The 25,140-nt window shown below is 49.5% G+C and overlaps 11 protein-coding genes across 11 annotated transcripts; 7 read left to right on the top strand and 4 right to left on the bottom strand.

The window, feature by feature from the left end:
* The first annotated feature begins 552 nt into the window (after positions 1-552).
* SAICODRAFT_96348 (uncharacterized protein) lies at positions 553-2,088 on the top strand. Its single transcript, XM_019172042.1, has 3 exons — positions 553-596; positions 647-869; positions 918-2,088. The coding sequence occupies exons 1-3, from the start codon at positions 560-562 to the stop codon at positions 1,960-1,962; spliced, it is 1,305 nt and encodes a 434-aa protein (XP_019021957.1). The 5' UTR covers positions 553-559; the 3' UTR covers positions 1,963-2,088.
* A 123-nt stretch (positions 2,089-2,211) lies between these two features.
* On the top strand, positions 2,212-2,875 carry SAICODRAFT_31618 (uncharacterized protein). The gene is made up of 5 exons (XM_019167964.1): positions 2,212-2,303; positions 2,351-2,360; positions 2,421-2,592; positions 2,644-2,726; positions 2,780-2,875. The coding sequence occupies exons 1-5, from the start codon at positions 2,228-2,230 to the stop codon at positions 2,796-2,798; spliced, it is 360 nt and encodes a 119-aa protein (XP_019021956.1). The 5' UTR covers positions 2,212-2,227; the 3' UTR covers positions 2,799-2,875.
* Positions 2,876-3,025: 150 nt separating this feature from the next.
* SAICODRAFT_27212 (RNI-like protein) lies at positions 3,026-6,006 on the bottom strand (the record flags this gene model as incomplete). The annotated part of the gene is made up of 3 exons (XM_019167016.1): positions 3,026-5,005; positions 5,061-5,477; positions 5,527-6,006. 3 exons carry the CDS (start codon positions 6,004-6,006, stop codon positions 3,026-3,028), a joined length of 2,877 nt encoding a protein of 958 aa, XP_019021955.1.
* A 269-nt stretch (positions 6,007-6,275) lies between these two features.
* Positions 6,276-7,535, top strand: SAICODRAFT_60843 (developmentally regulated GTP-binding protein-like protein; the record flags this gene model as incomplete). The annotated part of the gene is made up of 4 exons (XM_019169803.1): positions 6,276-6,558; positions 6,610-7,286; positions 7,340-7,424; positions 7,480-7,535. The coding sequence occupies 4 exons, from the start codon at positions 6,276-6,278 to the stop codon at positions 7,533-7,535; spliced, it is 1,101 nt and encodes a 366-aa protein (XP_019021954.1).
* Positions 7,536-8,315: 780 nt separating this feature from the next.
* Positions 8,316-9,824, top strand: SAICODRAFT_31616 (uncharacterized protein). The gene is made up of 3 exons (XM_019167963.1): positions 8,316-8,827; positions 8,884-8,932; positions 8,982-9,824. Exons 1-3 carry the CDS (start codon positions 8,363-8,365, stop codon positions 9,707-9,709), a joined length of 1,242 nt encoding a protein of 413 aa, XP_019021953.1. The 5' UTR covers positions 8,316-8,362; the 3' UTR covers positions 9,710-9,824.
* On the bottom strand, positions 9,805-11,352 carry SAICODRAFT_73050 (uncharacterized protein). The gene is made up of 4 exons (XM_019170821.1): positions 11,042-11,352; positions 10,640-10,987; positions 10,275-10,582; positions 9,805-10,219 (listed from the first exon to the last, which is right to left on the bottom strand). The coding sequence occupies exons 1-4, from the start codon at positions 11,279-11,281 to the stop codon at positions 9,883-9,885; spliced, it is 1,233 nt and encodes a 410-aa protein (XP_019021952.1). The 5' UTR covers positions 11,282-11,352; the 3' UTR covers positions 9,805-9,882.
* A 906-nt stretch (positions 11,353-12,258) lies between these two features.
* SAICODRAFT_27208 (uncharacterized protein) lies at positions 12,259-12,882 on the top strand (the record flags this gene model as incomplete). The annotated part of the gene is made up of 1 exon (XM_019167015.1): positions 12,259-12,882. The coding sequence occupies one exon, from the start codon at positions 12,259-12,261 to the stop codon at positions 12,880-12,882; it is 624 nt and encodes a 207-aa protein (XP_019021951.1).
* A 4,165-nt stretch (positions 12,883-17,047) lies between these two features.
* On the bottom strand, positions 17,048-18,204 carry SAICODRAFT_9484 (NAD(P)-binding protein; the record flags this gene model as incomplete). The annotated part of the gene is made up of 4 exons (XM_019171956.1): positions 17,048-17,245; positions 17,304-17,916; positions 17,970-18,011; positions 18,065-18,204. 4 exons carry the CDS (start codon positions 18,202-18,204, stop codon positions 17,048-17,050), a joined length of 993 nt encoding a protein of 330 aa, XP_019021950.1.
* Positions 18,205-18,798: 594 nt separating this feature from the next.
* SAICODRAFT_27206 (uncharacterized protein) lies at positions 18,799-19,495 on the top strand (the record flags this gene model as incomplete). The annotated part of the gene is made up of 2 exons (XM_019167014.1): positions 18,799-19,268; positions 19,294-19,495. The coding sequence occupies 2 exons, from the start codon at positions 18,799-18,801 to the stop codon at positions 19,493-19,495; spliced, it is 672 nt and encodes a 223-aa protein (XP_019021949.1).
* Positions 19,496-19,671: 176 nt separating this feature from the next.
* SAICODRAFT_27205 (uncharacterized protein) lies at positions 19,672-20,235 on the top strand (the record flags this gene model as incomplete). The annotated part of the gene is made up of 2 exons (XM_019167013.1): positions 19,672-19,681; positions 19,742-20,235. The coding sequence occupies 2 exons, from the start codon at positions 19,672-19,674 to the stop codon at positions 20,233-20,235; spliced, it is 504 nt and encodes a 167-aa protein (XP_019021948.1).
* A 128-nt stretch (positions 20,236-20,363) lies between these two features.
* Positions 20,364-25,028, bottom strand: SAICODRAFT_27204 (WSC-domain-containing protein; the record flags this gene model as incomplete). Its single annotated transcript, XM_019167012.1, has 1 exon — positions 20,364-25,028. One exon carries the CDS (start codon positions 25,026-25,028, stop codon positions 20,364-20,366), a length of 4,665 nt encoding a protein of 1,554 aa, XP_019021947.1.
* Between the last annotated feature and the right edge of the window lie 112 nt (positions 25,029-25,140).

Genomic DNA, 25,140 nt, shown 5'->3' with positions numbered 1-25,140 from the left:
CGAGGTCAAGGGAGGTGCCGTTGGGTCGTGATTCGAATCAGGCTATGTTATTTGATGTTGCGCCACGGACGGCGTCGGGTGCGAATAACTACCTCCTGGCACGAAGGGATGGCTCTTTTACTATGCGGGCTGTGTCTGCGAGAGTGCCGCAGACGTCTTTTCGACCGACGAACGGTTTCACATTCTCTTCGGGTAAGGATTTGGTTCATGTGCCTGCGGTGAATGATGGTACTCAAGAAAGGTATCTGTGCTCCGGTAATGCGAATAGGAAAGCTGCTAACGTATATGGGGCAGGAGATCCGCGGCTCCACTATCGTTAGACGCAACGAAGGCTGTGCTCGTTGGCGACATTGCTGCAACTATGAAGGAGCGACTGAATGAGGGCTATTCGCTGAACGTAAGTCGTCATCTTTTGCACGTGATACCCCCTCTCACGCGAACTGTACAGGCTTCTGCGAACCGATCTGTTCTCAAGGATGAGATCCTGAAAGAGGCATGGCGGTGCGTTGAGGATTTCACAATCGAACAATCGGTTATTGTTCAGGGCTATGACTTCACCATGCAAGGTGTTCTCGGCTTGTGGAGAGGCTTCTCACGTAAGTGCATGCTCAAGTCATACTGTATGGTTGGCTAACAACGTACCTAGCAATGCCAAAGAACAGTGCCAGGCGCAATGCTCCGGGCCCTGCTGCTGCAGGGAAGAACGTTGAGGCGGCATTCACAGCTGCAGTGACGGAGTTGAACACCAAAGCTGGCCGAACAGCATCGACCATAACTGCAACTACACAGCAGCCTCAACAAAGGCAACTAGCGCTGGCGACGATTGGTTGGGATCTGAGTGATCAGCAACTGGAGCAACAGCTACAGGGGTAAATTACCTTGAGCAACCGACGTATATTTGCTTACAAAAGTGCTAGGTTCGAGAATACGGGCGAGCACCCCAAGGCTGCAGCATGGGCAATGTATTTTGGCAAGATCGATAGGACTATCAAAGTCCTTTCCAAAGGCGACCAAAAGCTGAAGCTTATGTCCACTGCTGTCGCTGGATATATGCAATCTCCTGGAAATACTGGTTCCTCTGCGTGGAGAGACCTGTGCCAGAGTTTGAGTCAAGAGCTTGACGATGCCTATCTTCGAGCCATCTTTGCTTATATCTGTACTGGAGATTGGAGTTTAGTTTTGAGGGAAGAAGGTCTCCCCTTACGAGACCGCGTGGGAATTGCGCTCCGCTTCTTGGATGATCGTAGGTTGGATCATTATCTGGATGATGTAACGCAGGACCTCATCAAAGTAGGGGACCTAAGCGGGCTTTGCTTGACAGGTCTGACTGCGTCTTGCCTCGATCTTTTACAGGCGTACGTGGACAAGACCGGTGATGTGCAGACTGCCGCAATGATTGTGTCTTATGGTTCTCCGCGGTTCTTTGAAGACAAACGTGCGTCCATCTGGATACAAACATACCGGTACCTACTAAACGAATGGAGAGAATGGCATGCACGAGCAAAGTTCGACATCGCCCACGGCGAGCTGTCCCGCAATAGCTCCGGGTCGATGACGCTCAAGAATGGGCAGCGACAGGTTTACGTTCGCTGTCAATACTGCCAACAAAGTGTCGCGCATAATCTTGTCATCCCAGGAGCGAGAGGTGCCGATGGACGACGAATCACGGTAAATCAAACGGCAATGGCTGGTGCGAGTGCGGCATCACAACAGAAGACATTCTGCCCTTCGTGTCGGAAACCTCTGCCTCGATGTGCTGTATGCCTCTTGGCTTTAGGAACACCAGCAGACGTCAGCAAGGGATCACATTCGGCGTCGCGGAATGAGGTTGCGTTTGACGAATGGTTCACGTTTTGCCTCACTTGCAATCATGGCACTCATGCAATTCATAGTAAGCAGTGGTTCGCGACGCATAATGTGTGTCCTGTACCTGATTGCAACTGTGAATGTTCTTCGTTATGAGTGTGCTCCTTGGGGAGGGTATGACGCTGGTCATTTTTGATATCCATTGGAGCTTTTCCGTAGCTGATGCAATGAAGGACACACCCATCCTGTCTACACTCTATCCAATACCATTAAGGCTTACACATCACTTGCGCAGTCTTCTTTCCTCTCTGTACGGTGTAAGTGCCCTTGGTTTTCCACCGCTCCCGATGCGGCTTGCTGTCGCCCTCCTATAAGCCTGGCACGTGTGGATTGTAACGTTGACTTGTACTTCGCAGCCAAAATGGGAAAGGGAAAAATAGCACCGAAAGAAGCTCCGGCAGACAATAAGGACACTAAGTTGAAGGTAGCCACAGCAGGTGAGTACTCCATAGCACCGTTGAACCCTTAGCTGACCGACTGCAAGTGAACGTCCGGTATGGTCATAATTCTTAACGGCCGATGTGACGCTCTAGGTCTGACACAACTTGATGCAGTCATATCTTATGTGAAAAGCACAGCAGATGTATGGAGGCTCTAGAGAAGCTCAAGGCAGGCGTCAGCTTTGACGCCGTCGCAAGGGAGTACAGTGAGGATAAGGCCAAGGCTGGTGGTTCGTTGGGTTGGCAAGTGAGAGCAGGCATGGTTGGGGCCTTTCAAGACGCTGCCGTATGTGGATCGGAATGTTTTTTTATCTTCATTGCTGATCGCCGCATACAGTTTGCTCTGCAGCCAAGCACTCCTCAAAAACCCACATACACGGATCCTCCGGTAAAGACCAAGTTTGGCTATCACATTATCATGTACGGTTTTCAGTGCACTCATTGGGGTATGACATGCTGACATTGCTTTACAGGGTGGAAGGACGAAAGTGAATGCGAATGGAAGTGAGCTCACCGGGGGCAACGAAGCGGTTTGCGGAATATCAATACTGTAACGCCAAGATCTCCCCATGATACATAAACAAGCTATCCAAAGCATAATACTCCTAAATTGATTCCCGGGCCTGCCTCCGTAAAAATGAAAGTGTGCTGAAGTTCGGCTTACACGGCATACCAGCTGCGTGCAAGGTTGTTGTTGGTGATATAGCGTAGAGATTGTCTCACATGATGCTGCAGCGACTTCGTCTGCTCTCCACTTGCGCCGGGTCCAGCTCGCCGATTTCGACAAGACGACGTCTTCCTAGCCTTCTGTGTTCCCTGTACCTGCTCATGTTCCCGCTGGCTGTGATCTCCTCGTCGCACATCTGCCAAGCCGCCCAGTCTTTCTCGATATGATTTGCCTGGGCGATGTCACCTCGGAGGACACGGCGTGTGTGCGCGTTGACGACTTTTTGCCAGCCGTAGTAGCATTTGAGGCGAACGATGGAGTTGGTTGAGGAAGTGGGCTTGATTTCGGCGTTGAGGGATAGGACCTCGCGAACGCCAGCCCATGTGACATTCGCGCAGTCATAACATACGAGACAAAGGTGGGGCGAGCCCTGTGGTCTGTGCCGAACTAAACGTACGGCGTCTGCGAGCACGGCGTTCGTGATTTTCGTGTTGTCGAGGTCGAGCTGCTTGAGGGCGGCACATTCCTGTAGGATCGCTCCCACGCCAACATCGGTGACCTGTTCGCAATACGACAGCTGCAAATGCTTAAGCTGCGGCGCACATGGAGCCATGGCAAGTACAGATAAAGTGCGGTCGGTCAGTTGTGCGCAGTTCTCGAGGTCAAGGTGCGTCAAACTCGGAAGCGTTCCTAACAGGACACACAATCCGTTGTCTGTGATGGACGGCAGATTTGCCATCTCGAGTTTCTTAAGGTTGGCAAACGGACCAGCCATATAACGCAAAGCCGCATCCGTAAGGTCTTTGCAACGGCTCAAATTCAAGTGCGTCAACCTTTTTGGAGGTGGAAGATCGTAGTTGTCCTCGTCCAATCCTTCCATCAAGACCTTAATCGAGTCGTCGCTCAAGTCAGTGCAACCGCTCATGTGCAGACGTTCCAGCGTTTCACAATCGTGCAGAGCGAGCATTGCTCTTGGCTGGTTGAATCCCGTGCACTCACAGATCGCCAAGCTCTTGATCTGCGAACATCCTTGTAGAAGGCGTTGAACACCGCGAGCATCGACGTTTGAGCACCAACTGAGGTCTATTGTCTCGAGTCTTGGACATGCGAGAGCTATCTGCTGACACGTGCTGTTCGTGACGCAGTTCAGTGTCGACACATCGAGATGGAGGAGTCGCGAGTTGCGCGTGAGAAGGTGACTGAGCGCGGGGCCATCAAAGGCACGAACTCCCTCGAGAGACACAGCGGAAAGATTTCTGCAGGCATGTGCGATAAGATCGACTTCTTTCTCGCGAAGCTGCGCACAGCCACGGAGATTCAGATCCTGGATGAATGATCCGGCGGATGCAATCAGCTTGACCAACTGATCGGCAGAGATCTTGCTGTAGAAGGTCTTTGTGTCGAATGTAGACCAAAGCGATCCGTCGGAACAGTGTTTCTGAAAGTCTTTGCAAGTACGAGACGCAGCCATTCGATCACTCGGGCTGAGATGACTCAAGATCTGCAGCTTCAACTCTGTGGGCAGTCTCCTCCAGTGATTGCTCGGCTTGACCGGCATGAACCGGCCTCCGACGGTGACATATTCGACGCAATCGAAGACGATTTCTTGGTGTTCGACGGTGGGTGTGCCGGCCGGCGTGTGCAAACTATCGGTCGGATAAGAGTTGAAAGATGGAAGCGGATGACCATAGTATTCCTGCTGGCGAGACGAAGGGCGAGATGATGATGCAGATTTGATTAAGGATGATGATCTGCTCAACTGTATAAGCCGCTTGAAGGGGTTTTGCTTCTTTGATGAGCCCGGAGACCGGCTTGTGGTGGACGACGACGCAGCCGAGCTGGGCCGATCAGCGGGGTTCTGTGAGGAGGACGGAGCGGAGGAGAACATGGCGGGTGAGGTGAGCGGGAGCACCCTTCGTCGTTGAGCCGTCTTGCCTTGTCCTTGTACTGCCTCGGTAGGTCGCTGTCTACCCAAGCTCCGTAGCTGAGCTCCGTAGCTGAACTCTGTACCCGAGCCCCACTTGGCTGTTCTCTGCACGTGCAGGGAGGTGCATGAAGGTGCATTGCTACCAAATGGAAGACATCACCACCCATTCCAGAAAACCGCGCTCCGAGGCTTCCCGTGATCCGTCGTCGCCTTCGCCATTCGTGGTCCTGGCCTCGCACTTCTCCCATCCGACCGTCTCCTTCCATAATGTCGCAAAGGACTTGGGCGAATAGAGCTTGCGGGGTTTGTTGTTGTACTGCATGTGTCCAGCTGCCGCTTCATCTGTGTCTTTATGTCCACGTTGCCGGCCGAACACCGCTCCGCCTGGCTTAGTCAGAGCCGCCAAGACCTTTGTAACTTGGACGCACTCTGCCTCGTCAAACAGGTGGTAGAAACTGCCAGTGTATACCACGTCGAATGCACCTTTGAGATCGCCATGGCTTTCCCAGAAATCATCCGCCAACATATCGGCTGCGATAAACCTCACCGGCAGGGATTCCGGGCCATGGTGGAACAACTGCGTCAAGTCTTAGTCAAGATCCCTGTCTCAGAGGGAAAATAGGTACCTTGTAGCCGAGATCAATGAAATCCTGGCTCATATCAAGTGCCGTAATTTCATGAGCCGGAAATCCATCGAGTACGAGTTGACGAACATCAGTGCCAAAGCAGCAACCGACGTCCAAAAGCTTCAGAGACCCGCCCGATGCGATTGCGTTCTCACACGATTGCAGCAAGGTGTTATAGTAAAAGTGCTGTTTCATGCGGCTCTCCAAGAACCTGTTGCGTTGCAAACAGGGATATGCGTAGATACCCAACGCTTCATCGCGGACTTTGATGATGTTCTGCTTCACACGCTCGTTGTCCTCCCAGCCCGAGTAGTGCTTGAAGAGCGCCAACGTGTCCTTACTCAGTTTCACTTCTTCCGCCATTTCAATTGTATTGCTTGTATGATAGTTGGGTATCCGGGTGCTGTATATGTCCGGGGTGGAATTGCGGGGGAGCGGTGCGATCACGACATGGCGGCGGGACGCGACAGCAAAGGACATTTTCTTGCATGTTGATGAAGCTGGAAGATCAAAAACGATCCTCAAAATTCTTGAATGTCTGTTAGCAATTATTTACGTCTCAATGGCGACTCCTCTTGACGTAGAATTCCTGTAGCTGGTTGTGCCTGGCAATTCACGGCCGCTTAACAAAGTCGACGTCGCAATTGTGCGGAATCTCAAGTCCACCTCCAACCTCGCTCGAGAACCTTACACTGTTGGATCATCTATATACACCCGTTCAAGGCTTCGCAAATCAATAATAGCCCATCATGACGACGGTTGAGAAGATCAAGGAGATCGAGACCGAAATGGCGAGGACCCAGAAGAACAAAGCTACGTCCTACCATTTGGGTCAACTGAAAGCGAAGCTCGCAAAACTCAAGCGTGAACTTTTGACGCCTAGCTCTTCGGGAGGTGGTGGTGCTGGTGTTGGTTTCGATGTCGCCCGTACCGGTGTTGCCTCCGTCGGTTTCATTGGATTCCCCTCGGTTGGAAAGTCTACGCTCATGTCAAAGTTGACCGGCACTCACTCTGAAGCAGCTGCTTACGAATGTAGGGAATTCTCAATGATTTGGAAGGCCGATAACTGACGATTTCTCATAGTCACAACTCTTACTACGGTTCCCGGTGTCATGCAATACAGAGGTGCCAAGATTCAGGTCCTTGATTTGCCCGGTATTATTCAAGGTGCTAAAGACGGTAAGGGTCGTGGTCGACAAGTTATTGCTGTCGCACGGTCTTGTTCCCTTATCTTCATCGTCCTCGACGTGTCTAAACCTCTGACCGACAAGAAGCTCATCGAGAACGAATTGGAAGGTTTCGGTATTCGTTGCAATAAGGAGCCGCCCAATATCCTCTTCAAGAAGAAGGATAAGGGAGGTCTTAACATCACCAACACCGTTCCTTTGACGCATTTGGATTACGACGAGATTAGAGCTGTCACGAGCGAGTACAGGATCTCCAGTGCGGATATCTCGTTCAGATGCGATGCTACTGTCGACGATTTGATCGATGTGTTGGAAGGAAACCGTGTTTACATGCCGGTTGTCTACGTTCTGAACAAGATTGACGCTATCTCAGTCGAGGAGTTGGACTTGATTTACCGCATTCCTAACGCTGTTCCTATCTCGTCCAATCACGAGTGGAACTTTGATGAGCTGTTGGAGAAGATGTGGGATGCGTTGAACTTGGTTCGAATCTACACGAAGCCTCATGGCAAGCTACCAGACTATTCGGCACCCGTTGTTCTGAAGAGGGATGCCTGTACTGTTGAAGACTTCGTAAGTAGCATATTCAGTGATTTCTCATTCAACATATGCTAACTTTTCTGCAGTGTGACGCTATTCACAAGCAAATTAAGGCTCAGTTCAGGCATGCGTACGTTTGGGGAAGCTCCGTAAGACACAACCCGCAGAGAGGTGAGTCTTTTCCGCGGTGACATATTTATGATTCATATGCTAACATCAATGACAGTCGGTTTGAGTCACCTCTTGGCTGATGAGGACGTCGTTTCCATCATCAAGAAATGAGCGGTAGTTGTTGGGGGTGGAGTGATGGCGAGCGAGCGGAGTTTTGTGGTCGGGATGTTTGTGTCGGCATATTTGGGATGAACGCAAAGACTAGTGCAGTCGAAGCGTATGGTTTTCTTCCATCTCTTCTTGTGTGAGGATTGAGCTCTTCGACAAGGTTCGAGGTCGTTGCGATAAGGGACATGGGGTTTCTGAGGGGTCCAAGCGCATTTTACGTTGGAGACGGAGTTGGTCGGATAGCAAGGTTTCCCCGTTACAATGAACCCCTTCGCTGCCCTGAATCGTTCAAATCTTTGTCCATGCCCATTTACATGCCGTAGGAATCCCTTTTAATCCTGCCCAGCGTTTTCCCGATGTAATAACTCCAGCCGAATGAGGCTGCACTTGCGCTGCAGCTGGCGGTGCTCCTCACAACCTAACCACAGGGTGAGCTCCGCTTTTCGGACAGAGCCATCATCCGGTTACATCCAAGAGCTCGGATTTCAACCTCTTACGAACGTCCTGTCATAACTTCATTCGGATATTTAGTCGGATGCGTTCGCAGTAGGTTGCTACAACGTCGTCCTCTTGAGCTCAGCCTTCCGGCTATCATCTTCGAGTTTCGTCGGGCCGGTTGAAGCGGTGGTAAGCTTCAGATGGATCTTAGAGATGCCATGAACAATCATTCGTTCGAGCAGCAATGGCACGATGCTACCAGTGGCATGAGCTTCGGACAGCAACAGTCTCTTGCATCAGCCTCATTGTCCGCTCAGCTACACAATGCAACGTTCAACATGGGCCAGCCGCACGTTGGAGGCCTCAATCCTGGTCATTCATCTAACTATTCTATGTGCCAGCATGAGCAATCCATGCAACAGATTCAGAACCTGCCAATATCCCTGGAACATCGACCGAGCGTTGGTTCCTTCACTTCTTCGCCATCCGCCAGAAGTATGGTTAGTACGGCTCCATCCAGCAATTCTGCATCAAACTCTCGACAGCCACCTCGCAAGAAAATCCGGTTAACGGATATTGATCGTAAACGTATCTGCGAGTATCATCTTGCGCACCCCAAGGTGAAACAAGATGACATCGCTCAGATGTTTGGTGTTGAACGCAGCACTATCTCGAAAGTTTTGCGGTGTAAGGAGAAGTATCTGAGCATTGAAGAGAGTGCTTTTGGAGTTATGGCGAACAAGCAACGCGGTGGGAAGTTTCCAGAGCTGGAGAAAACCTTATCGGTTTGGGCACGCAATGTCTTCCAACAAGGTGGCATACTATCAGACAGTCTGATCCGTGACAAGGCCAAAGAGGTACAACTTCAGAGCATATGTGTTCCTTTTATCGTACTAATTCTGTCCGATTCTAGCTTGCTCATGCAGTCGGCATATCCGAGGTTGATTTCAAGGCCAGCAGTGGTAAGACCGCCCAGATTAATACGTGGCTTTTGCTTACATGTGTGAATAGGTTGGATCGAGAACTTCAAATTCCGCAATATGATCAAGCGTGGAAAGATTATAGAGGAAGAGGACGAGGGTCCCCCAGATATGGATGAGGCGATGGAAAACGCACACAATATGAACCAGCTTGAACATCTTCCAATTTTCAGCCCTATCAGGGAGGAGCCATCCAATGCGATACTGCAATCACCGATCCGTATGGATGGTCTTATCCACGATCATATGCGGAGCAATGACCCTCAATATCAGCCTGGGAATTTGCAGCACTCAATGCTTTTACGCAGTCAGAGTACCACTAGTACCAGTCCTGTTCCGTCCGTGGCATCTTCTGATCGCAGTCGTCGTTCTCGACGTTCGTCTATCAGCATACGCCAGCCATATCAGAATCCCCGACAGGGACATCACCTACGAAGCCATAGCCATCAGGCACTCAATTTTCCTCACTCGGTTTCGCCGGTCTCCAACCCGGTGACGCCCACCATACCTCAAATGACTGCTGAGCAGCCGTCGGCGCCTATGAGCGTACGATATCCTTCTCCTCCATCAACATCACGTTCACAAAAATCATCTGATCCTTGTCTTGAAGAAGCAACTCGAGCCCTGGAGGTCGTGATGGGCTTCCTCAAGCATCAGCCGGTGGGCTATGTCGACGTCCAAGACTACCTTGTTATTGGCAAACTTTTGGGGAAACTCGAGTCCGAGTCTGCCACAAGGCGCTCAAAGGATCACAACTGAGTCGTCTTTTTCTATCATTCATTTTGGCGTTCTTTTTTCATTTTCAACATTGCTACGATATTGGTGCGGAAGAAGTGCTTAAGCTTGGGAATTTTGACATGCGGTGATCAAGAATATGTCTGACACTGCAGGAAAATAAAGTCTTTTATCTGTTAAACCTGCGATTGTGTATGTTAAGATACTAATTCTGGCAAGCATCTGGCTAAGATGGCATCAAGAACAAAGAGTGCCACACCCTTATTACAGGATTGATGCTCCACGGTATCGAGAAGCTCCTCGACAAATTCGTTTGTAATTTCAGAGCCTCCCAGTAGAATAGCTGCTGCTCTGGGAAAACGATTGAGCACGGCTTCATGAGCTGTCCGCTTCATTACCATTCGTTCTGCTTCATCCGGTGCCATTTTGGGCGTCATTGCTCCATTCGGCCAAAGCGCTTCCCTGCCTGTTTTTAATATTCTAGACCATACCTCGGGATCTCTCAAAAGCGGCCTTACTGCATCGGCGTAGGCCCTGCGAGATCAGTCAGGAATGCTTCATCAATACGTTAGGGGGTTGTCTATCTCACTTTTCGATAGCTCCTCCGAACACTGCCACTATAATCGGTACAAGACATAGCCTTATTACGGACCACAGCCACCTTCCGTGATCTTCTGGGCAAAGCAGCTCACATATGAGCGAGAACAAAGGCGAGCTCATGACGGAGGGTTGAACCTTCGTACCCCCACTCTGCATGTACATCCACAAGCGGCCCGCCCATTCAGGCGCAGAATGGTACCTGTCGGCAAGTTGTCGTGACCATGACCTTACTAACTCTCCACACCCAAAACGTGGAGCTTGGAGCTTGGGTAATTCCTGATGCTCTTGGGAAAGGTTCTAAGAACTGATCGTTAGAATCTCGTTGGCAGATTGAAACTACAGAGAGTAACGCACCTTATGAATCAATTCATGATAGACATATGGGTCACTTAACTTGGATACCGCGGTACCGAGTACTAAATTGGACAATATATCGATAACCAAACTGCGTCCACAATCCGAAAGGAGGTCGTCAGGGGGCACGAAAAGCTCGGCAATGCCTTCGGCGAGCCGCTGGTAATATAGCTCCTCGGCTTCGGCTGAACGTAATGCAGGATGTGGCATCAGGGATCGAAAAAACTCTTCGAATGAGAGATGTCCTGAGATAGCTGTAGAGAACAGTCTCCTGGCGGAACGATAAGTGCGGACATGCAGTTGCAAAAGAGCCGGAAGCTCTTCCAGTAATAGAGTTTCTACATTCGTCTGCTCAAGAGTTAAATCAGAGAACATGAGGAGAAGCGCGATCAGAAAACGTACCTCCCGAAGCCTTTGCTCCAGGCGGCTAAGGATGTGAGCCACAACCAGGATGATCTCCTGTATAAATGTCTCATCCTGCGTGATCGCGCCGTACCATGTCTGGATAAAATCACGGAGTACCAGGGCTAGTAGTGCATACAGCTCCTCGTCGACGCGAGCAGAATTGGTGAGGGTGGGAAGGTCTCTGTCTATGCCCAGCACTCTGCGAGTTGAGATGTCAGCAGTGGTGACGGTCGACATTGGCTCACATGCTCGAGCGTTGGAATGATCGGATACAGCTGGCTCTTGAATGTCGGGGTTGTCAATGGAACAGAAAAGGAGGTGAGGTGAGCTTTGAGCGCGTTGCCTGGGTTACCCCAGTAAACACCGACCTGCATGAATTGTTCACGTTGACCTTCAGCTGTGCAGACAGGATACATGTGAATGAATCTAGGGGAGATCAGGCCATGACTGAGCAACCTATTCTCCTATCGTACTCTTTGGTTGTGCTGGTAACCCGTAGAGTGTACTGCAGCTGGGACACGCGGTGTTAACAATCGTGTACGCAGTGCACTGATGAAGCCTCGCAATTCTAGCATTTACCAGGTAGATAAACTCGTTTCGACAGACAAATCCGTTACAAGGAAAGATAACGTAACTCACTAGAGTAATATGCTCTACAGTTTAACTGCTATTCCCAATTGGAGCTGCCTGCACGCTTGCGGAATGCTTGCAACAGAGCCCGGACTGTGTCTGGCGCGGTGAAATATCGCAGTTGCTATGCAGTTACAAAAAACTGCTCCACATCGTAAAGGTCGAAGGAGGCCTGGTTAAACAGTTTGCTACACACGCTGTGTCTTCATCATGGTCACGACGAGTAAAGTCAAAATGAAGTCGGCTCTGAAGTTGCGCCGTTCATCACACGCGGGCCAGTCGTCACATGTCAGAGATGATTGAGGAGCTACATCGTAAGCTCCGGTGTCTAGACGTATCTACAATGTATGTATCTGCAGTCGCAGGACCTCTTGCAGCTAGCTCGGTAGTACTGCATTGTACAGACGAGTCCCATCGGCATTCATACGTCAACGTGCACGCACCTAATCCGGAAACTCGACTGCCGCATTGGGCAACTCACACTAGCTGCTTGAACACTGCATGCTGGATAGATCTGGTTCGGATGGGCTTCTTGAAAACTTCTTCCAAACCAAACTCCTTTCACTCACAAAGAACAAACAACCATGCCTTTCAACTGTTTTTTGCGTGCCTTTGGCGTGAAGCTCCACTTCAAGGTGAACAAGAAGGTCAAGACGTCTTTTAGCAGCCGCTCTTCCTTCTTGCTTCCCCATTTGGAGGTGTTTGACTCTGTTACATCCTCAACCCTCACAGAGGACACCACAGATCAAGTTAAGCGCAAGGTCGTGACTGAGGAGGTTTGTGAAGTGCGTGTTAGTGAAGAGACTCTCTGCTCGGAGACTAGGAGTCATTCAAGCCTCAGAGTCTCCTGGGTTGAGGAAACGAAGCTACCACACCAAATCCAGCAACACACAAGGGCCACCACAAGGCGCCATAAGAAAAAACCTCCCGTGGTTGCTGCAAGTTCTATGCCGAAACCTACCTCATGCCCGAGGTGGGATCATTTCGCGCGTCGCAACACTGCAAGGGCTTTCCAGAAGTCTGTGGCAGGTCTTCTCACCCGCAGTGAGGAACCCCTTGAGCGTGTGGACTATAGTGACGGCCGTCCGCTGAGTCATGAGTACATTATCAAGTACATCAGTCCCTTGTCCCGCTGGTGTTCATGGATGGAGCCGCCAAACATCGACCGCATTTACGAGGCAATCTATCGGGACCGGGTCCGTTGCTAGGTTAGTGTTGAGACGAGGTAAGCCCGGCACGTCCATGATGTGATTTCTTGAAGGATACTAACTTCTCTGATAGTAGGAGATCCTGGGAAGCCATGGACATCGATAGGTATGGTGGCTTATAACTTGACATAAACGAAGGTAACTCATCCGAATGTCAAATCATGTTCGTACTACAAGCCAACCTTTATCGAACAGACTGGGAAACCCTACAATTACAGGAGGATCTCTGCACTGAAATGCAAATGGATAAGTGACGAGACATAACATGCCGAACGGGAGAGATAGCTCCACGTAGTAGGCAGGAAGCCGGGCGCCATCACGATTCCGCTGGGGGACTAATGTCAAATCCAGCGAAGATCTATCGCCTTCTAGGATAGATTCCGGTCATGAAGCATCGAACATGGCCGGCGGGAAATATAACCGGCATATAGCCCGCTTATGGTCAACTCCTGTGATCGTAGATTGTGTCCACCTAAGGTACCCACAAATATTTTAGCCAAAGTTACATCCCGAAAGCCCAAGTCGACAGACGTAAGTAACTAGCCGCCTGCAACTGTAGGTGCCTTATTACCTTGATGTGGTCAGGGTCTCATGGCTTTCTTACAGCTGGCAACAACAATCAGACACCCTGTGACCTCGAAAGTCGCAAATTGAAAAACTGCTTCAATCTTTGAATCGATCTTGTCATGAAACGCAAGACTATCAAAGACCCGCAAATATTGGGCTTATTCTTTGATGATATCAGGTTTACTCAAAGAGTTTGTCACGCAAAACACCAAAAACTATTGAGCAAATGCATATAATCACTGGGTTGAAGGAGCGAGGTTATCAAGTGAAAGGACTTATTCGTTACACGTTTTCTGAGATCGAGATCGATGTTCATGCAAGCGAGAACTGTTCCTATGTCGAAGGAAACCGGAATTGATCTTACCAGGTCCGGCTTTGATCCTCGATTCGTATCGCTATTTACTTCAATTTGTTTTTGGGCTATCGCGCAGCTATTGTCTTGTTGAATGTGGGATTTGTCCATTTCTTTTTTTTGCCGTCATTCATGATTTCCTCAGTGTAAGCTATACTTTTGATGCTAGGTAACTTTAGGATGATAACGGGTGTCACCATTTTATCGTCCAAAAAAACACATGAAAAATGTCGGGAAATCAATCCCCAAATGTCCAGTATTATTAAACCGGAAAAGGCGGCATTAGCCGGTAAGAAAGTTGCATCATACGTATTCTGATACCTATAGCAGAAGTAATAAAGCTCACAACGGGGGTAGTCAGACTTCGGTGACAAATAATCGAAATGGGTGAAGTAGATGTAGTGGTGGTCAAACCTGAGTCACCTATAGTTTCGATTTTGATTTAAACCTGCTTAAGCTCTACCGAGGTTTAAGTACCCGTAATGGAAAGCGCTTCTGGTTCGAGTACTTATGATAATTAATCCTGTATTGCCAGGGTGGGAATTCATAGGGCGTATATGAGTTATTTAGGCAGTTTAAGAAGTGTTTGCTGCAAATTTTGATTTACTTTATTTATTTATTTTGCCAGTAATCCATGATTTTACTGGTGTCCTAATTCATGACATAGTTGTTGGGGGTAGTCAAACCTCTGCAAAAAAAAACCGCTTACTTTTCAACCGCGCGTTTGCCATGGCAAAGATGCATAACGATCGATTATTTACACGAGGTGATCGAGCAGGGTCCTAAAATGATCGCTTAAAAAATAATTGCCTAGGGCGAGTGGATGCTCCCAAGTAGGAAATTCATGTAGATATCACTCAGGGTTCGCGCATGATCTGCGTAGTCTCGTTGCTCAACCTGCCTTGACGCAAACTCACCACCATGGATATTCACGTGAGCTGGAGCTAACCGCCTGCCGAAAAAAATAATATATCTATGTTTTGTAAGGGTTGGTCAGACCTCAACGTATTGTGCTCTGGATTACAATCTAATTCGCTGTAAATTTTACAGAGGTTTGACAAACCCCATTAGCCTCACTTCATGAGAAGGTCAGGGATTGTAACCCACGATGACCGTCGGGAAATTAGTCTATGTCTCCCTACGGCATTGATCATGCATATGAGGGGTATGAAATTTCCATGCTTCGGGTACCCTAACCCTAAGATCTTTTGTGCGACCTCCACGCAGTCCACCAGGGAGGGAGACAACTTCTGCTAATGAGGATATGCATGACGGAGATGGGAGGGAGCTCAGGAGATGAGTATTACTGAAACATTTTTGGAGGGCGTTTTCCCTTTCGGCCGGATGCGAAAAGACAGTATGCAAACATTTTCTAGTAGAGATGTCTCGTTAAGGATATCATATTTCTAAGAAGGCTATGCCATCACAGGTCAGCGTCCCAGCAAGACACTCTTACTTTCTCAGACCATGCTGAGACTATATCCAATGATCCCTCTTTTTCTGTAGCATAATGAGTTCCAATAATGAGAGGCATGGAAACGGTTATGGACTCTAGGTATGGAGACAACGGCAAACATGACTTGTGCTGCGTCCCTCCGTACTGAAAGACATCAGCAGCTTGTGAATGAACTTGGCAGCACAGTTCCAGCCGAAAGAAGCACGGTCAATGGTCTACGTAAGTTTGCGACCCTTCCACACCGCCCCATCAGCTCTGATCTGTATGTCAAGACTATAATGGTGGACAAAAATATTGGGTTTGATCCTTGCTTTGTTATCGGGTTTGATCCAGATTTCTGTCAGGCATGATCCCTGTTTTCTTTTTCAGGCTGTCTCGCACCCGTTGCTTGAAAATGGTGGGCTTAATTCATGATCTATTTCGGCGTAATCCCTAACTCAATGTGCGTAGTTTTTGGCGTACGCCCTATGACGCGGTTTGTCATGCATATGAAATAAAGCCCTTTAGTCCTAGGAACGGGCGTAATTCACGTCAGAACGATGGATTCAACTGCGGTTACACATGCACATGGATTACAACAACCCCTATGATGCGAGTTGTTAAGTATTAAACCCATTCAGTCCTAACAAAATGTGTAATCCATGTCACAATCATGGATTAGACAAGAATTACGCGTGGATTATGGAACTTAGCGTGGTGGACAATCCACGCTAAAAACCACGTCTGAAACACGGATCATAGTCCTTGACATTATCATGGATTACGGCTTGGAAAGAAATTCCGCTGTTTATGGCATTATACATAGACATGATTAGCATACATGACATTATAATGACGTGACGGCTTTCCTATTTGGTTTTGTGTGTGGCTGTGTGTAGGAATGCGAACATGTAAACCGGAGCCCCACAACCACTTGGGAAATTTCCAAAAATCTTCCAAGTCACCACAAACAAAATCAAAGTCAGGTATGATAGCTGATGACTCTCATGGAGTGAGCTTATGCTAACATGTTGAGTTATGGACCTATGATAGTGCTACCATGACCATTAGGATACTCACAATACACTTCATTTTCTTGCATTTTTGCCCCCATAATGCTGCGCATTTACTTTCAATTTGTCACAATCTTCCTGATTTTTCAAGAACCTTACATGATAGAATCATGGATCAAACCCAAAAAAATCATGGGTTATGCCTATTATATCAAGCAATGGGTGCGCGAAAGCCGGAAAAAATCAAGCATAATCCATGGCAAAATATCATGGACTAATCCCACTTTTTTTCGTCCACGATGAGTTTTGACATAGGGCCCATTCCAGGGCAGGATATTCCATACCACCAGCCAGATGTTTTCGGTCCTCATATTCATCATCTCGTAGGGTTGCCCGAAAAAGCATGGATTAATCCACAATAAAAAAAACGAAGGATCACATCCACCGGTGATCCATGACTCGTTCCGACATAGCGGCTGCCGAGCTTTGCTGATGGCCATCGGTGTCAGCTTCGCGATAAATGATTGATAATCGGCAGAAAACGCCTGCCCAAAGATATCCCGAATTTCTCATTGTCCTCTTTATGTTCCCTCAGACCTTTTGGAGTGCCGTTGCGGATTATGATTTCGAAAAGGAAAATGTAGCCAGATAATTCCAATGATAACAGATCCTGTCCGTATTGCATATGCATATTTAAATAGCACATTTAAATTTTGTCTGACTATAGATATATATCGACGCGGCCAATTATTGGATATGGCCGTAGCAATTGCAAGCGGACCCTTCGTACGTAAGCGTTCATGGCTTCATAAGCAGCTTCCCGGTCGTCTTCCTTCCCTCCAGATCCTCATGAGCCCTGGCACTCTCGGCCAGCTTATAGACTTCATGAACCTTAATTTCCAAGTCGCCCTTCAAAACAAAGTCAAACAGGTCACGAGTGTGTTGAGTCCACTCTTCCTCCGTAGTAATGTAGTTGAACAAGGTTGGCCGACAGACCTGAGATAACGTTAGGAAAACATGAGTGTGCGAAGGTGGGTTTACATTGATGATTTACCTTAACATTCTTGGCGCTCAATCGAGCAATGGTCAAAGGCGGGACAGCGCCAGACGCGTTTCCATAAGAGGCCAAAGTTCCCTTGCGGCGTGTGCAGTTCAGCGAGACGTCAAAGGTGCTCTTACCGACACCATCGAAAACAGCATGGCAGCCCAAGCCACCGGTGAGATCGTTGACCTTCTTCTCGACGTCCTCCTCGGTATACATGATGATATGCTCAGCGCCGTGCTTCTTGGCCAGCTCAGCCTTCTCAGGAGTCGAGACAGTGCCAATTACATGGGCTCCTACACCACGAAGGAGCTGGCAAAGGTTGAGACCGACACCGCCCGCGGCAGCGTGCACCAACACCCAGTCACCCTTCTTGACCTCGTGTGCCTCGCGGATCAAGGTCAAAGCCGTGAGACCCTGAAGAAGAACAGCAGCCGCATCGTGGTTCGAGATGCCCTCAGGGATTTGGGAAGTCTTGCTCTCCGCAGCCAGGGTGTACTCGGCATACGAAGCTTCGGCCAAGTAAACAACGCGATCACCCTCGCTGAACTTCTTGACGCCTTCACCAATGGCGACGACCTGACCGGAGCCTTCACGGCCAAGGATGTAAGGGAACTTGGGAGGGCTACACGTAGCGTTAGATCAGAACTGTAATTGATCAGGGTGGGTCTAACATACGGGTACAATCCAGTGCGGAAGTAAGTATCGATGTAGTTTACACTGCGGATCAGGATAAGCAGCGCTATCACGTCCATTGCACAACAACAACGTACCCGATGAACTCATTCTTGATCAAAACCTGACCACTACCAGGCTTTGGCACTGGTACTTCGTCGTACTGGAGGACATCGCGACCGCCAGTCTTCTCGATCTGGATAATGCGCATCTTGCTGGGAAGGGAGGATGAAGACATTGTTCGCATCTGGGTCGTGATTTGAGTGAGCCTGTTTGACGTTTGACGTGCTCTAAGCATCAATTGAAGCGGACCAAAGCTGAAAACAACCGAACAATTGCAATTGATCTTGACGTCTTCAGGATTGTGCTCGCGGCTGCAGGTCATGCGGGGGAAATGTGGAGGTGCCGGAATTGCCGGCGGTTGCGTGCTCAACTGCTCAAACCCTGGCAGGGCAGCGTTGGCCATTCCAAGTACATACTATGTCCTCAGCTGGCGAGGACCCGTGATGATGTATCCCTAACAATCTCACAGACCGGGTCGGGCCGGTCCGGACTTCTAAAAATAGTCTGTGCTGCATTTGGCATATTAATTCCCTCTTTAATAAGGTTACGAACCTCGCTTTCGTAGGGCCGAGCAACGGGCCTGGAAATTCCACTTCTTGGTCGAGGACTTATAAAGTTACATCGCTGGCCTTGTTCAGAATGCTACCCTCAAAATACAAACACTCCTTCTCCGTTACGTGCATCGGTCGCTCTTTGAAGCAACTTCACAGTCCTTCCATACCAACCGCAGCCTACAATCCTTTCGTCGTCCGATAAATCAATTACAAGAATGGTGATCTCGAAATACTCTAAAGACAAGATTGGCTACCCGTACCCTTCGTCTGTTGAGCCTCGTGAGACTCCCACGCTCGCAAACGAATCGTCGCGCGCTCCTCCTTCCCCTAGCGTCTACGAGAACGATCATTACACTCTCGGAGTCAGCACGACCCTTTCCGAGACAGCTCCGTCTTTCCAGACCGACAATTCTTCCAACGGGACATCTTCGTCGCTGCGTGCTTCTGAGGAGACCGGCTCATCTATACGCAGTACTCCCGCCCGCACATCGAGGTTTGTGGAGGAATTTGATCTGGAAGAAGAAGTTACCCTTTGGTGCTTTGAAAAGCTTCCGGTGAAGAAGAAGCCCACAAATCTTGAGCTCGATAGTTTTGACCGGGTGGATCTGGTTAATTCATTGACTAGCCGCACTATGTCAATGGGGAGTTCGAAGATACAGCCTCTGGTTAAGTTATGGAACAGCAAGTAAGTCATCATATCCTATGAGCAGCCGAATAGCACTAAACAAGGACCCTCTTCCGAACTTGTCGAATGTTCCGTTCCGGACGCTCCGAGGAGTTTTGACTCGAACGTATTCACTTGGTATTATTATGGTTGTCAATATCGACGCTTCACACGCAGATGCAGACGTGGACGTGTTCAAGTACTCCTATGCCTTGCAAAGTCTGCAGATCATGACTTCTTATTTTTGAACCAAAGAAAAGATGCCCATAGCATCCCAAACATCCGAGCTTTGCCATAATTTGACTTTGTGCTACTGCAAGATTAAGCACTGCACTTCATTGCATGCACGCGTCATACACCAACTGCCCAACCAACCAACCAAAGCATACACCATCAACTGCTGACCCGACATCCATCGGTCACAATGCCACTCGGTAAGATTCGGAAACCATTCCATACCGAGTTTACATTCTGATGCCAATACGCTCATACAGCGTCAGTCTATTCCGCTGCTCCGTACCATGTCCTTAGCTGGGGCACACTCACCGGGATGACTCTATTCCACAGTTTCATTGCCGGTCCCGTCCAATTCAAGACTCTTCCTCGTCAGCAGTTTGGAAACCTTCAGTCTAAGACTTTCCCTATCTTCTTCGCCCTTCAAGGCGCACTGTCTGGCATCTGCCTTCTCACTGCACCTGCCTCCGCCGGGAGCCTATTCGGTTATGCGACCACAGAAAACAAACTACTTTGGTCCATTCTTCTGAGCGGATTTGCGAACGGTGCCCTAGTCGGACCGTGGGTCACCAAAATCATGTTTGACAAGCACAAGCTCGAGAAGAGCGGCGGGAACATTGATGAGGCAAAGATGACAAAGTTGAAGAAGATGTTGGGGTTGGCGCATGCCGCCAGTGTGGGAATTAACTTTATTGCTGTCGGGGGAGCTATCGCTTATGCCTTCTGCTTGGCGGGGAGGATGATTGCCATTTGAGGATTACATGAGTACACATAGTCTGTATGGTTTGATTAAGTAACTGTAGCTATGCTGCGCACTCTCTTCACTATAATTGCCCTTGGTTCTATCATAGCTTGTATATATCTGTCTTTGCCATTCACACCTCATTTCGCCGAGGTAGTCGACTTGGCAGTAGTACTCGCGCGTGTCGTGGAGGAAGCCTTCGTTGTAGACTTGGATGTTGTCTTCGACGTAGTCTTTGACGTGGTCTTAGAAGTTGTCTTGGACGAAGAAGTGTTGATGGCCAACCTCACAGTCGTTGGCAGAACTGTTGTCCTCTTCGAACTAGTAGTGGTAGTCGTCTTCTTGGTGGTAGAAGTAACCTTAGTCGAACTGACTGGCTTGGTCGTGGTCGTTGTTTTCTTACTCGTTGTCGCGGATGTCTTCGAAGAAGGATTCGCCGTAGTTTTCACGGAAGACGTGGTAGTCTTGACAGGCGTCGTAGTCTTCACGGGCGTCGTGGTCTTGATAGACGAAGTAGTAGTCTTCACTGTAGTCTTCACTGTAGTCTTCACTGTAGTCTTCACTGTAGTCTTCACAGAGGGTGTCGTGGGTTTCGCAGGGGATGTCGTGATCTTTGAAGAAGACGTTGTGATCTTGACGGACGGCGTCGTGATCTTCAAAGCCGACGTCGTAGCTTTCGATATCGTCTTTGCGGAAGTGGTCGTTGTCTTACTTGTTGTCTTGACAGATGATGTGACAACCGCAGTGGTTTTCAAGCTTGACGTGACATTGGTGGACGAAGTCGCCTTCGCCGTCGTCGTCGAAGACTTCACCGATGAAGAGGATTGCGTAGTAGATGTAGTGGTAGCCTTGGAAGTGCTACTGGAGGTCTTGATCGTTGTGGAAGTAGTCTTCGATGAACTTGTCGTAACTTTCACAGATGAGGTGGTAGCTGAGGTTTTCACCGTGGAGGTAGAGGCCGCTTTCGTTGACGTCGAAGCTGCTTTACTGACCGTCGAAGAAGCTGACGACGCACTCCTCAACACATACAAGTTTAACCTCGAGGGTCCACCACAGATCTCATTGGTATCACCACCACACTGCATAGTACAGCCGCTAGTAATCGCAAGCGATCCACTGGCAAGGCTGTTATCACAGTAGCATTCGGATCCATACTCAGTTCCGGCATATTTGAAGCCCTTGGATTTGCAGAACTTCGTGCACATGTCGGGCGTCATCTTTGGATCTGTTGTAGAAGCGCCATTGAGGGCACGACCAGCATTCGGTTCAGTGATGCAACTGGAGAAGGTATAACCGTTGACTGGCTTGACGTCAGAGGCATTGAAATGGAAGAGTGACAAACCACCAGGTCCACCACAGATTTCGGTAGAGTTACCGCCACAGGCCATTGTGCATGAAGACGCACCCAATGTAGCCCCATTCTGCAAAGCATTTCCACAATAGCACTCCTGGGCGTACTCGACACCTGAAATAGTGTAGTTCTGTGCGGCGCAGTAGTTCATGCACAATTCCAAAGTCATGCCTCCAGGTGACCATCCTACCGGCAAAGTACGAGCGGCTACGGAATCAGTTGCACACCCAAGGTAGTCCCAAGCGTTATCGGGAAGCACTGACGGGATAGGCGATGAAGAAGATGTCGCTACGGGCGCCACGATCGTGGCAATATCACCTTGGCCGGCAGCTGTTGTGGCCGGAGCTGCCGGAGCTGCCGGAGTCGTCGTTCCTTGGACGAGGAATCCATTCGCTGGTGTCCACTTCCGCTGATCGTAAAAGATGGATGCAAACCCACCGAATCCACCACATGTCTGATTAGCATCACCAGCACAATTGTAATTGCAGTTACTCATATCAACTGGATTGGACGGAGGCGTATTTCCGCACCAACACTCTTGCGCGTATTCGCTTGCGGCAAAGGCAAAGCCAAGTTTCTTGCATTCTGCCGTGCACATGCCATTTTCGTTCTTATTTCCGTCAGAGTATGCCATGGTAGGCATAATACGCTTGGCTGTGCTGTCTTTGTAACATCCGAGGTACTGATACTGAGCGTTGTAGCCGTCAGGCATCAAGGGGCCAAGTTGGGGCGTCACCCCAGCACAGCTCATCTCGACAATGTGAATACCCCAGGATTCATCGTTAGTGTTAAGGATCCACTGGCCTGTATAATTCTGATCAGGAATGTTGACTTGGTTGGCTGGAACAGCGCAGTACAACGTGGCATATGAAGAACTGTTCGGTGCGATCTGGGAGGTCTCTGGCAAGTCCCCTTCAGGGCTCTGAGCTCCGATGATGGGAGAAACAGGTGGCTTTGACTTGGTAAGGATAAGTGCACTATCACCCTCGTTCACGACGCGAATATCTCGAATTTCAGTGCTTCCAGCATAAACGCGTCCGAAATCGAGGTACGTGCCTTTCTGATAGGTCCCCTCGGCATCCTCAACCTCAAGAACAGCCCGAGGAGGACCGGCTGCGGAACCAGCGATGGGCAACCAATAGTTCCCGCCGTCAGACATGAATCGCAGGAAAGCTTGGAACTGCCCAGTGCTATCAGGGTTAAACTTGATGTTGAACGAAATACTGCCACCACCCGGAATGGTGTCACCTGCACGGGGCATATTCAAAACAGTGAAAGGCCCGATGGTATTTCCAGTGGCAGTGACATTGTGGTCACAACCGGAAGCAATGTTGTCGTCATCATCGTCGCTAAAACAGCCCTGAAGCCAAATGTCGCTGAAGGTAAGATTTCCTTGACCTAAGTTTTGAACAAGAACAGAGTTCTGAAGCCCACCAACACTAGAGCCGGAGCCAATGACTAAACCATCGAAGGACATGACGGTAGGCTGGACAGCAAGGTATGGAGCTGCGCTCAATCCAACTCCACGGAGTGAGATGGGGAAGATATCCGTATATCCAATAATTCCGTTGTTCGTCTTTATGTTGATGGAGCCAGAAACGGAGATCGGACCGGTCGGAGCAAAGGTAACGTCCATTGTGAACACATCTCCAGCAGCGTATTGCCGGGAAGGAAGTGTTGGAGCCGTGGGAAGAGAGAAGTAGTTGTTCTTAGCAAGTGTAACATCCTGGATGGAAAGCGGGATGTTGGCTGTGCAGTTCAACCTCAACGTTTCCTTCGTGCCCTTGTACACGGATCCAAAGTCCATCGGACTTGTGCAATTCATCGGAAGATTGATAGGAGAACCGTAGCAGAGAATTTGAGTGTTCTGCATTCCCACGTAGAAACGCCCGTCACCGAAAGCGGGACGTTGAAACTTGTTGACAAGCGGAGGCGATTGAAAGAAGATCTGCTGGAGTTTGCCGTTGACTGGAACGGCGCTGTAGGCACGGACGGTACCACCTTCAACGTCAGTCAACCATACGATTCCGGTACCTGGCTGTCCGTCAAGCGAGGTAACACTCAGATGGCCAGTACCAGGACGACCAGCCGCAACATCCTCAGATTGACCGGCATACGTGAAGGTGGGGTTACCGTTGGCGTCCAAGGAAAACTTGTATGCAACGGTAGGGTTTCCCGCAGGTGTGAAATAAAGGTAGCCACCTTCGTTAGGGTAAGAACCAGGAGCGGAGAACACAGAGTTGGTAAGAGGGAAGGTTTGGATAACGTTATCACCACCTCCCGCTGCAGTCTTGTAACCACCCAAGTTGTCGAGGTTGAGGACGTAACCCTTACCGTTCTTACCGCAGATGGCACCCATACGCCGGGCAGACGCAGAAGTGAAATAAGACGGATCGAGGGTAATCATACCAATAGACCCCAAATCACGATCAGCTGCATTGAGCGTTGCCGCGTCGTAGGGAGCGAAGAAGTCGACGGGGTAGACCGTACCGTTCGGGTCGATTTTCAAGTTCACTGCGGTCTCCTCCAAAGCGTGAGGCGGACTCCGACCACTGACGGGATTGTTGCCAAGAACACCGGAGTTACCGTTGCCAGATACGAAGAACACTCGACCACTGACATCTTGAGTCAAACCCGTGCCAGACTGCCAGATTCCTCCTCCGAATCCGGTAGCCTCATCACCTCCCTCAGACGCCCACAAATTCACGACCTCACCAGAGGTTTTGTGAATGCCAGAGATCCAACCGGTGTAGTTGAACATATCGCAATGACCGCCGAATGCCGCATACACGACGTCATTGTCGGACAATAGAATTCCAGGGCGTTGCAAAACCTTGCCACCTTCGAAGTACTTCTTGGGATTGTTCCAGGCATTGTATCCCTCTAAGGAAACGGGGAAGTTATCCCTGTCCTCCAAAGTTAAGACGTCGAGGGCGTACATCTTGTAGATGGCATTGGCAACACCACCGACGTCCGCAGTCCCGTCCTTGTACGTCTTAGCGAAGAAGTAGACGGTATCGGTCTCAGGGTCCAGCGAAGGTGTACCAGTGACACCGACGGTGTAAAGGATGTCGTTGCAGCCGTTGAGATCGGACACCATAAAGGGTGGGCTCAAGTTGCGGGACTTGATGATTACACCGGTAACCGCATCCAGTACGTAAGCCCAATTCGTCGCAGACACGGCAAACACAACCTGGGAGTGACCTGCAGGTGTGTACACCAAAGGTTGTGCGTAAAACTGTTCCGGGAAGCCCTTGTAGGCGCCGTAAGTCGGTCTTGACCAAAGAAGGCCGAAGGAGGTCGATGAGACCACTGCTGGGTCCATGTTGTGAGTTGTCGAATAACCGGTACGAGCATTGCTTCCGGACTCTGTGATGTAGTCAGTGTCCGAGAGGGCGTGGACGAGACGGAGGAGAGCGAAGATCGCTCCCAGCAACGTATAGAATGGCATCATCTTGGATAGCCTAGCAAGAACAACTCCTTACGAGGTGCGTGTCGCCGTTGAGTACCGTACCACGCGATCAGACAGCGGGAAGATCAGCTCAAATAGGAGGAGACAAGCTTTG

The sequence above is a fragment of the Saitoella complicata genome, assembly GCF_001661265.1.
Source record: "Saitoella complicata NRRL Y-17804 unplaced genomic scaffold SAICOscaffold_23, whole genome shotgun sequence".
Taxonomy (NCBI): Eukaryota; Fungi; Ascomycota; class Saitoellomycetes; order Saitoellales; family Saitoellaceae; genus Saitoella; species Saitoella complicata.
This window is presented reverse-complemented; position numbering and strand designations above follow the sequence as displayed.

What these genes read in the sequence shown, in the direction of transcription:
- SAICODRAFT_96348 (XM_019172042.1), top strand. Translation starts at nt 560, where the DNA reads ATGCAAGGTGTTCTCGGCTTGTGGAGAGGCTTCTCAC. An exon ending in CTTGTGGAGAGGCTTCTCAC is followed by an intron (nt 597 to 646) that starts GTAAGTGCATGC and finishes CAACGTACCTAG; the next exon opens with CAATGCCAAAGAACAGTGCC. An exon ending in CTGGAGCAACAGCTACAGGG is followed by an intron (nt 870 to 917) that starts GTAAATTACCTT and finishes CAAAAGTGCTAG; the next exon opens with GTTCGAGAATACGGGCGAGC.
- SAICODRAFT_31616 (XM_019167963.1), top strand. Translation starts at nt 8,363, where the DNA reads ATGTGCCAGCATGAGCAATCCATGCAACAGATTCAGAACCTGCCAATA. An exon ending in TCCGTGACAAGGCCAAAGAG is followed by an intron (nt 8,828 to 8,883) that starts GTACAACTTCAG and finishes GTCCGATTCTAG; the next exon opens with CTTGCTCATGCAGTCGGCAT. An exon ending in TGATTTCAAGGCCAGCAGTG is followed by an intron (nt 8,933 to 8,981) that starts GTAAGACCGCCC and finishes ATGTGTGAATAG; the next exon opens with GTTGGATCGAGAACTTCAAA.
- SAICODRAFT_31618 (XM_019167964.1), top strand. Translation starts at nt 2,228, where the DNA reads ATGGGAAAGGGAAAAATAGCACCGAAAGAAGCTCCGGCAGACAATAAG. An exon ending in GGGCCTTTCAAGACGCTGCC is followed by an intron (nt 2,593 to 2,643) that starts GTATGTGGATCG and finishes CGCCGCATACAG; the next exon opens with TTTGCTCTGCAGCCAAGCAC.
- SAICODRAFT_73050 (XM_019170821.1), bottom strand. Translation starts at nt 11,281, where the DNA reads ATGTCGACCGTCACCACTGCTGACATCTCAACTCGCAGAGTGCTGGGC. An exon ending in TGGAGCAAAGGCTTCGGGAG is followed by an intron (nt 10,988 to 11,041) that starts GTACGTTTTCTG and finishes ACTCTTGAGCAG; the next exon opens with ACGAATGTAGAAACTCTATT. An exon ending in ATCATGAATTGATTCATAAG is followed by an intron (nt 10,583 to 10,639) that starts GTGCGTTACTCT and finishes ATCAGTTCTTAG; the next exon opens with AACCTTTCCCAAGAGCATCA.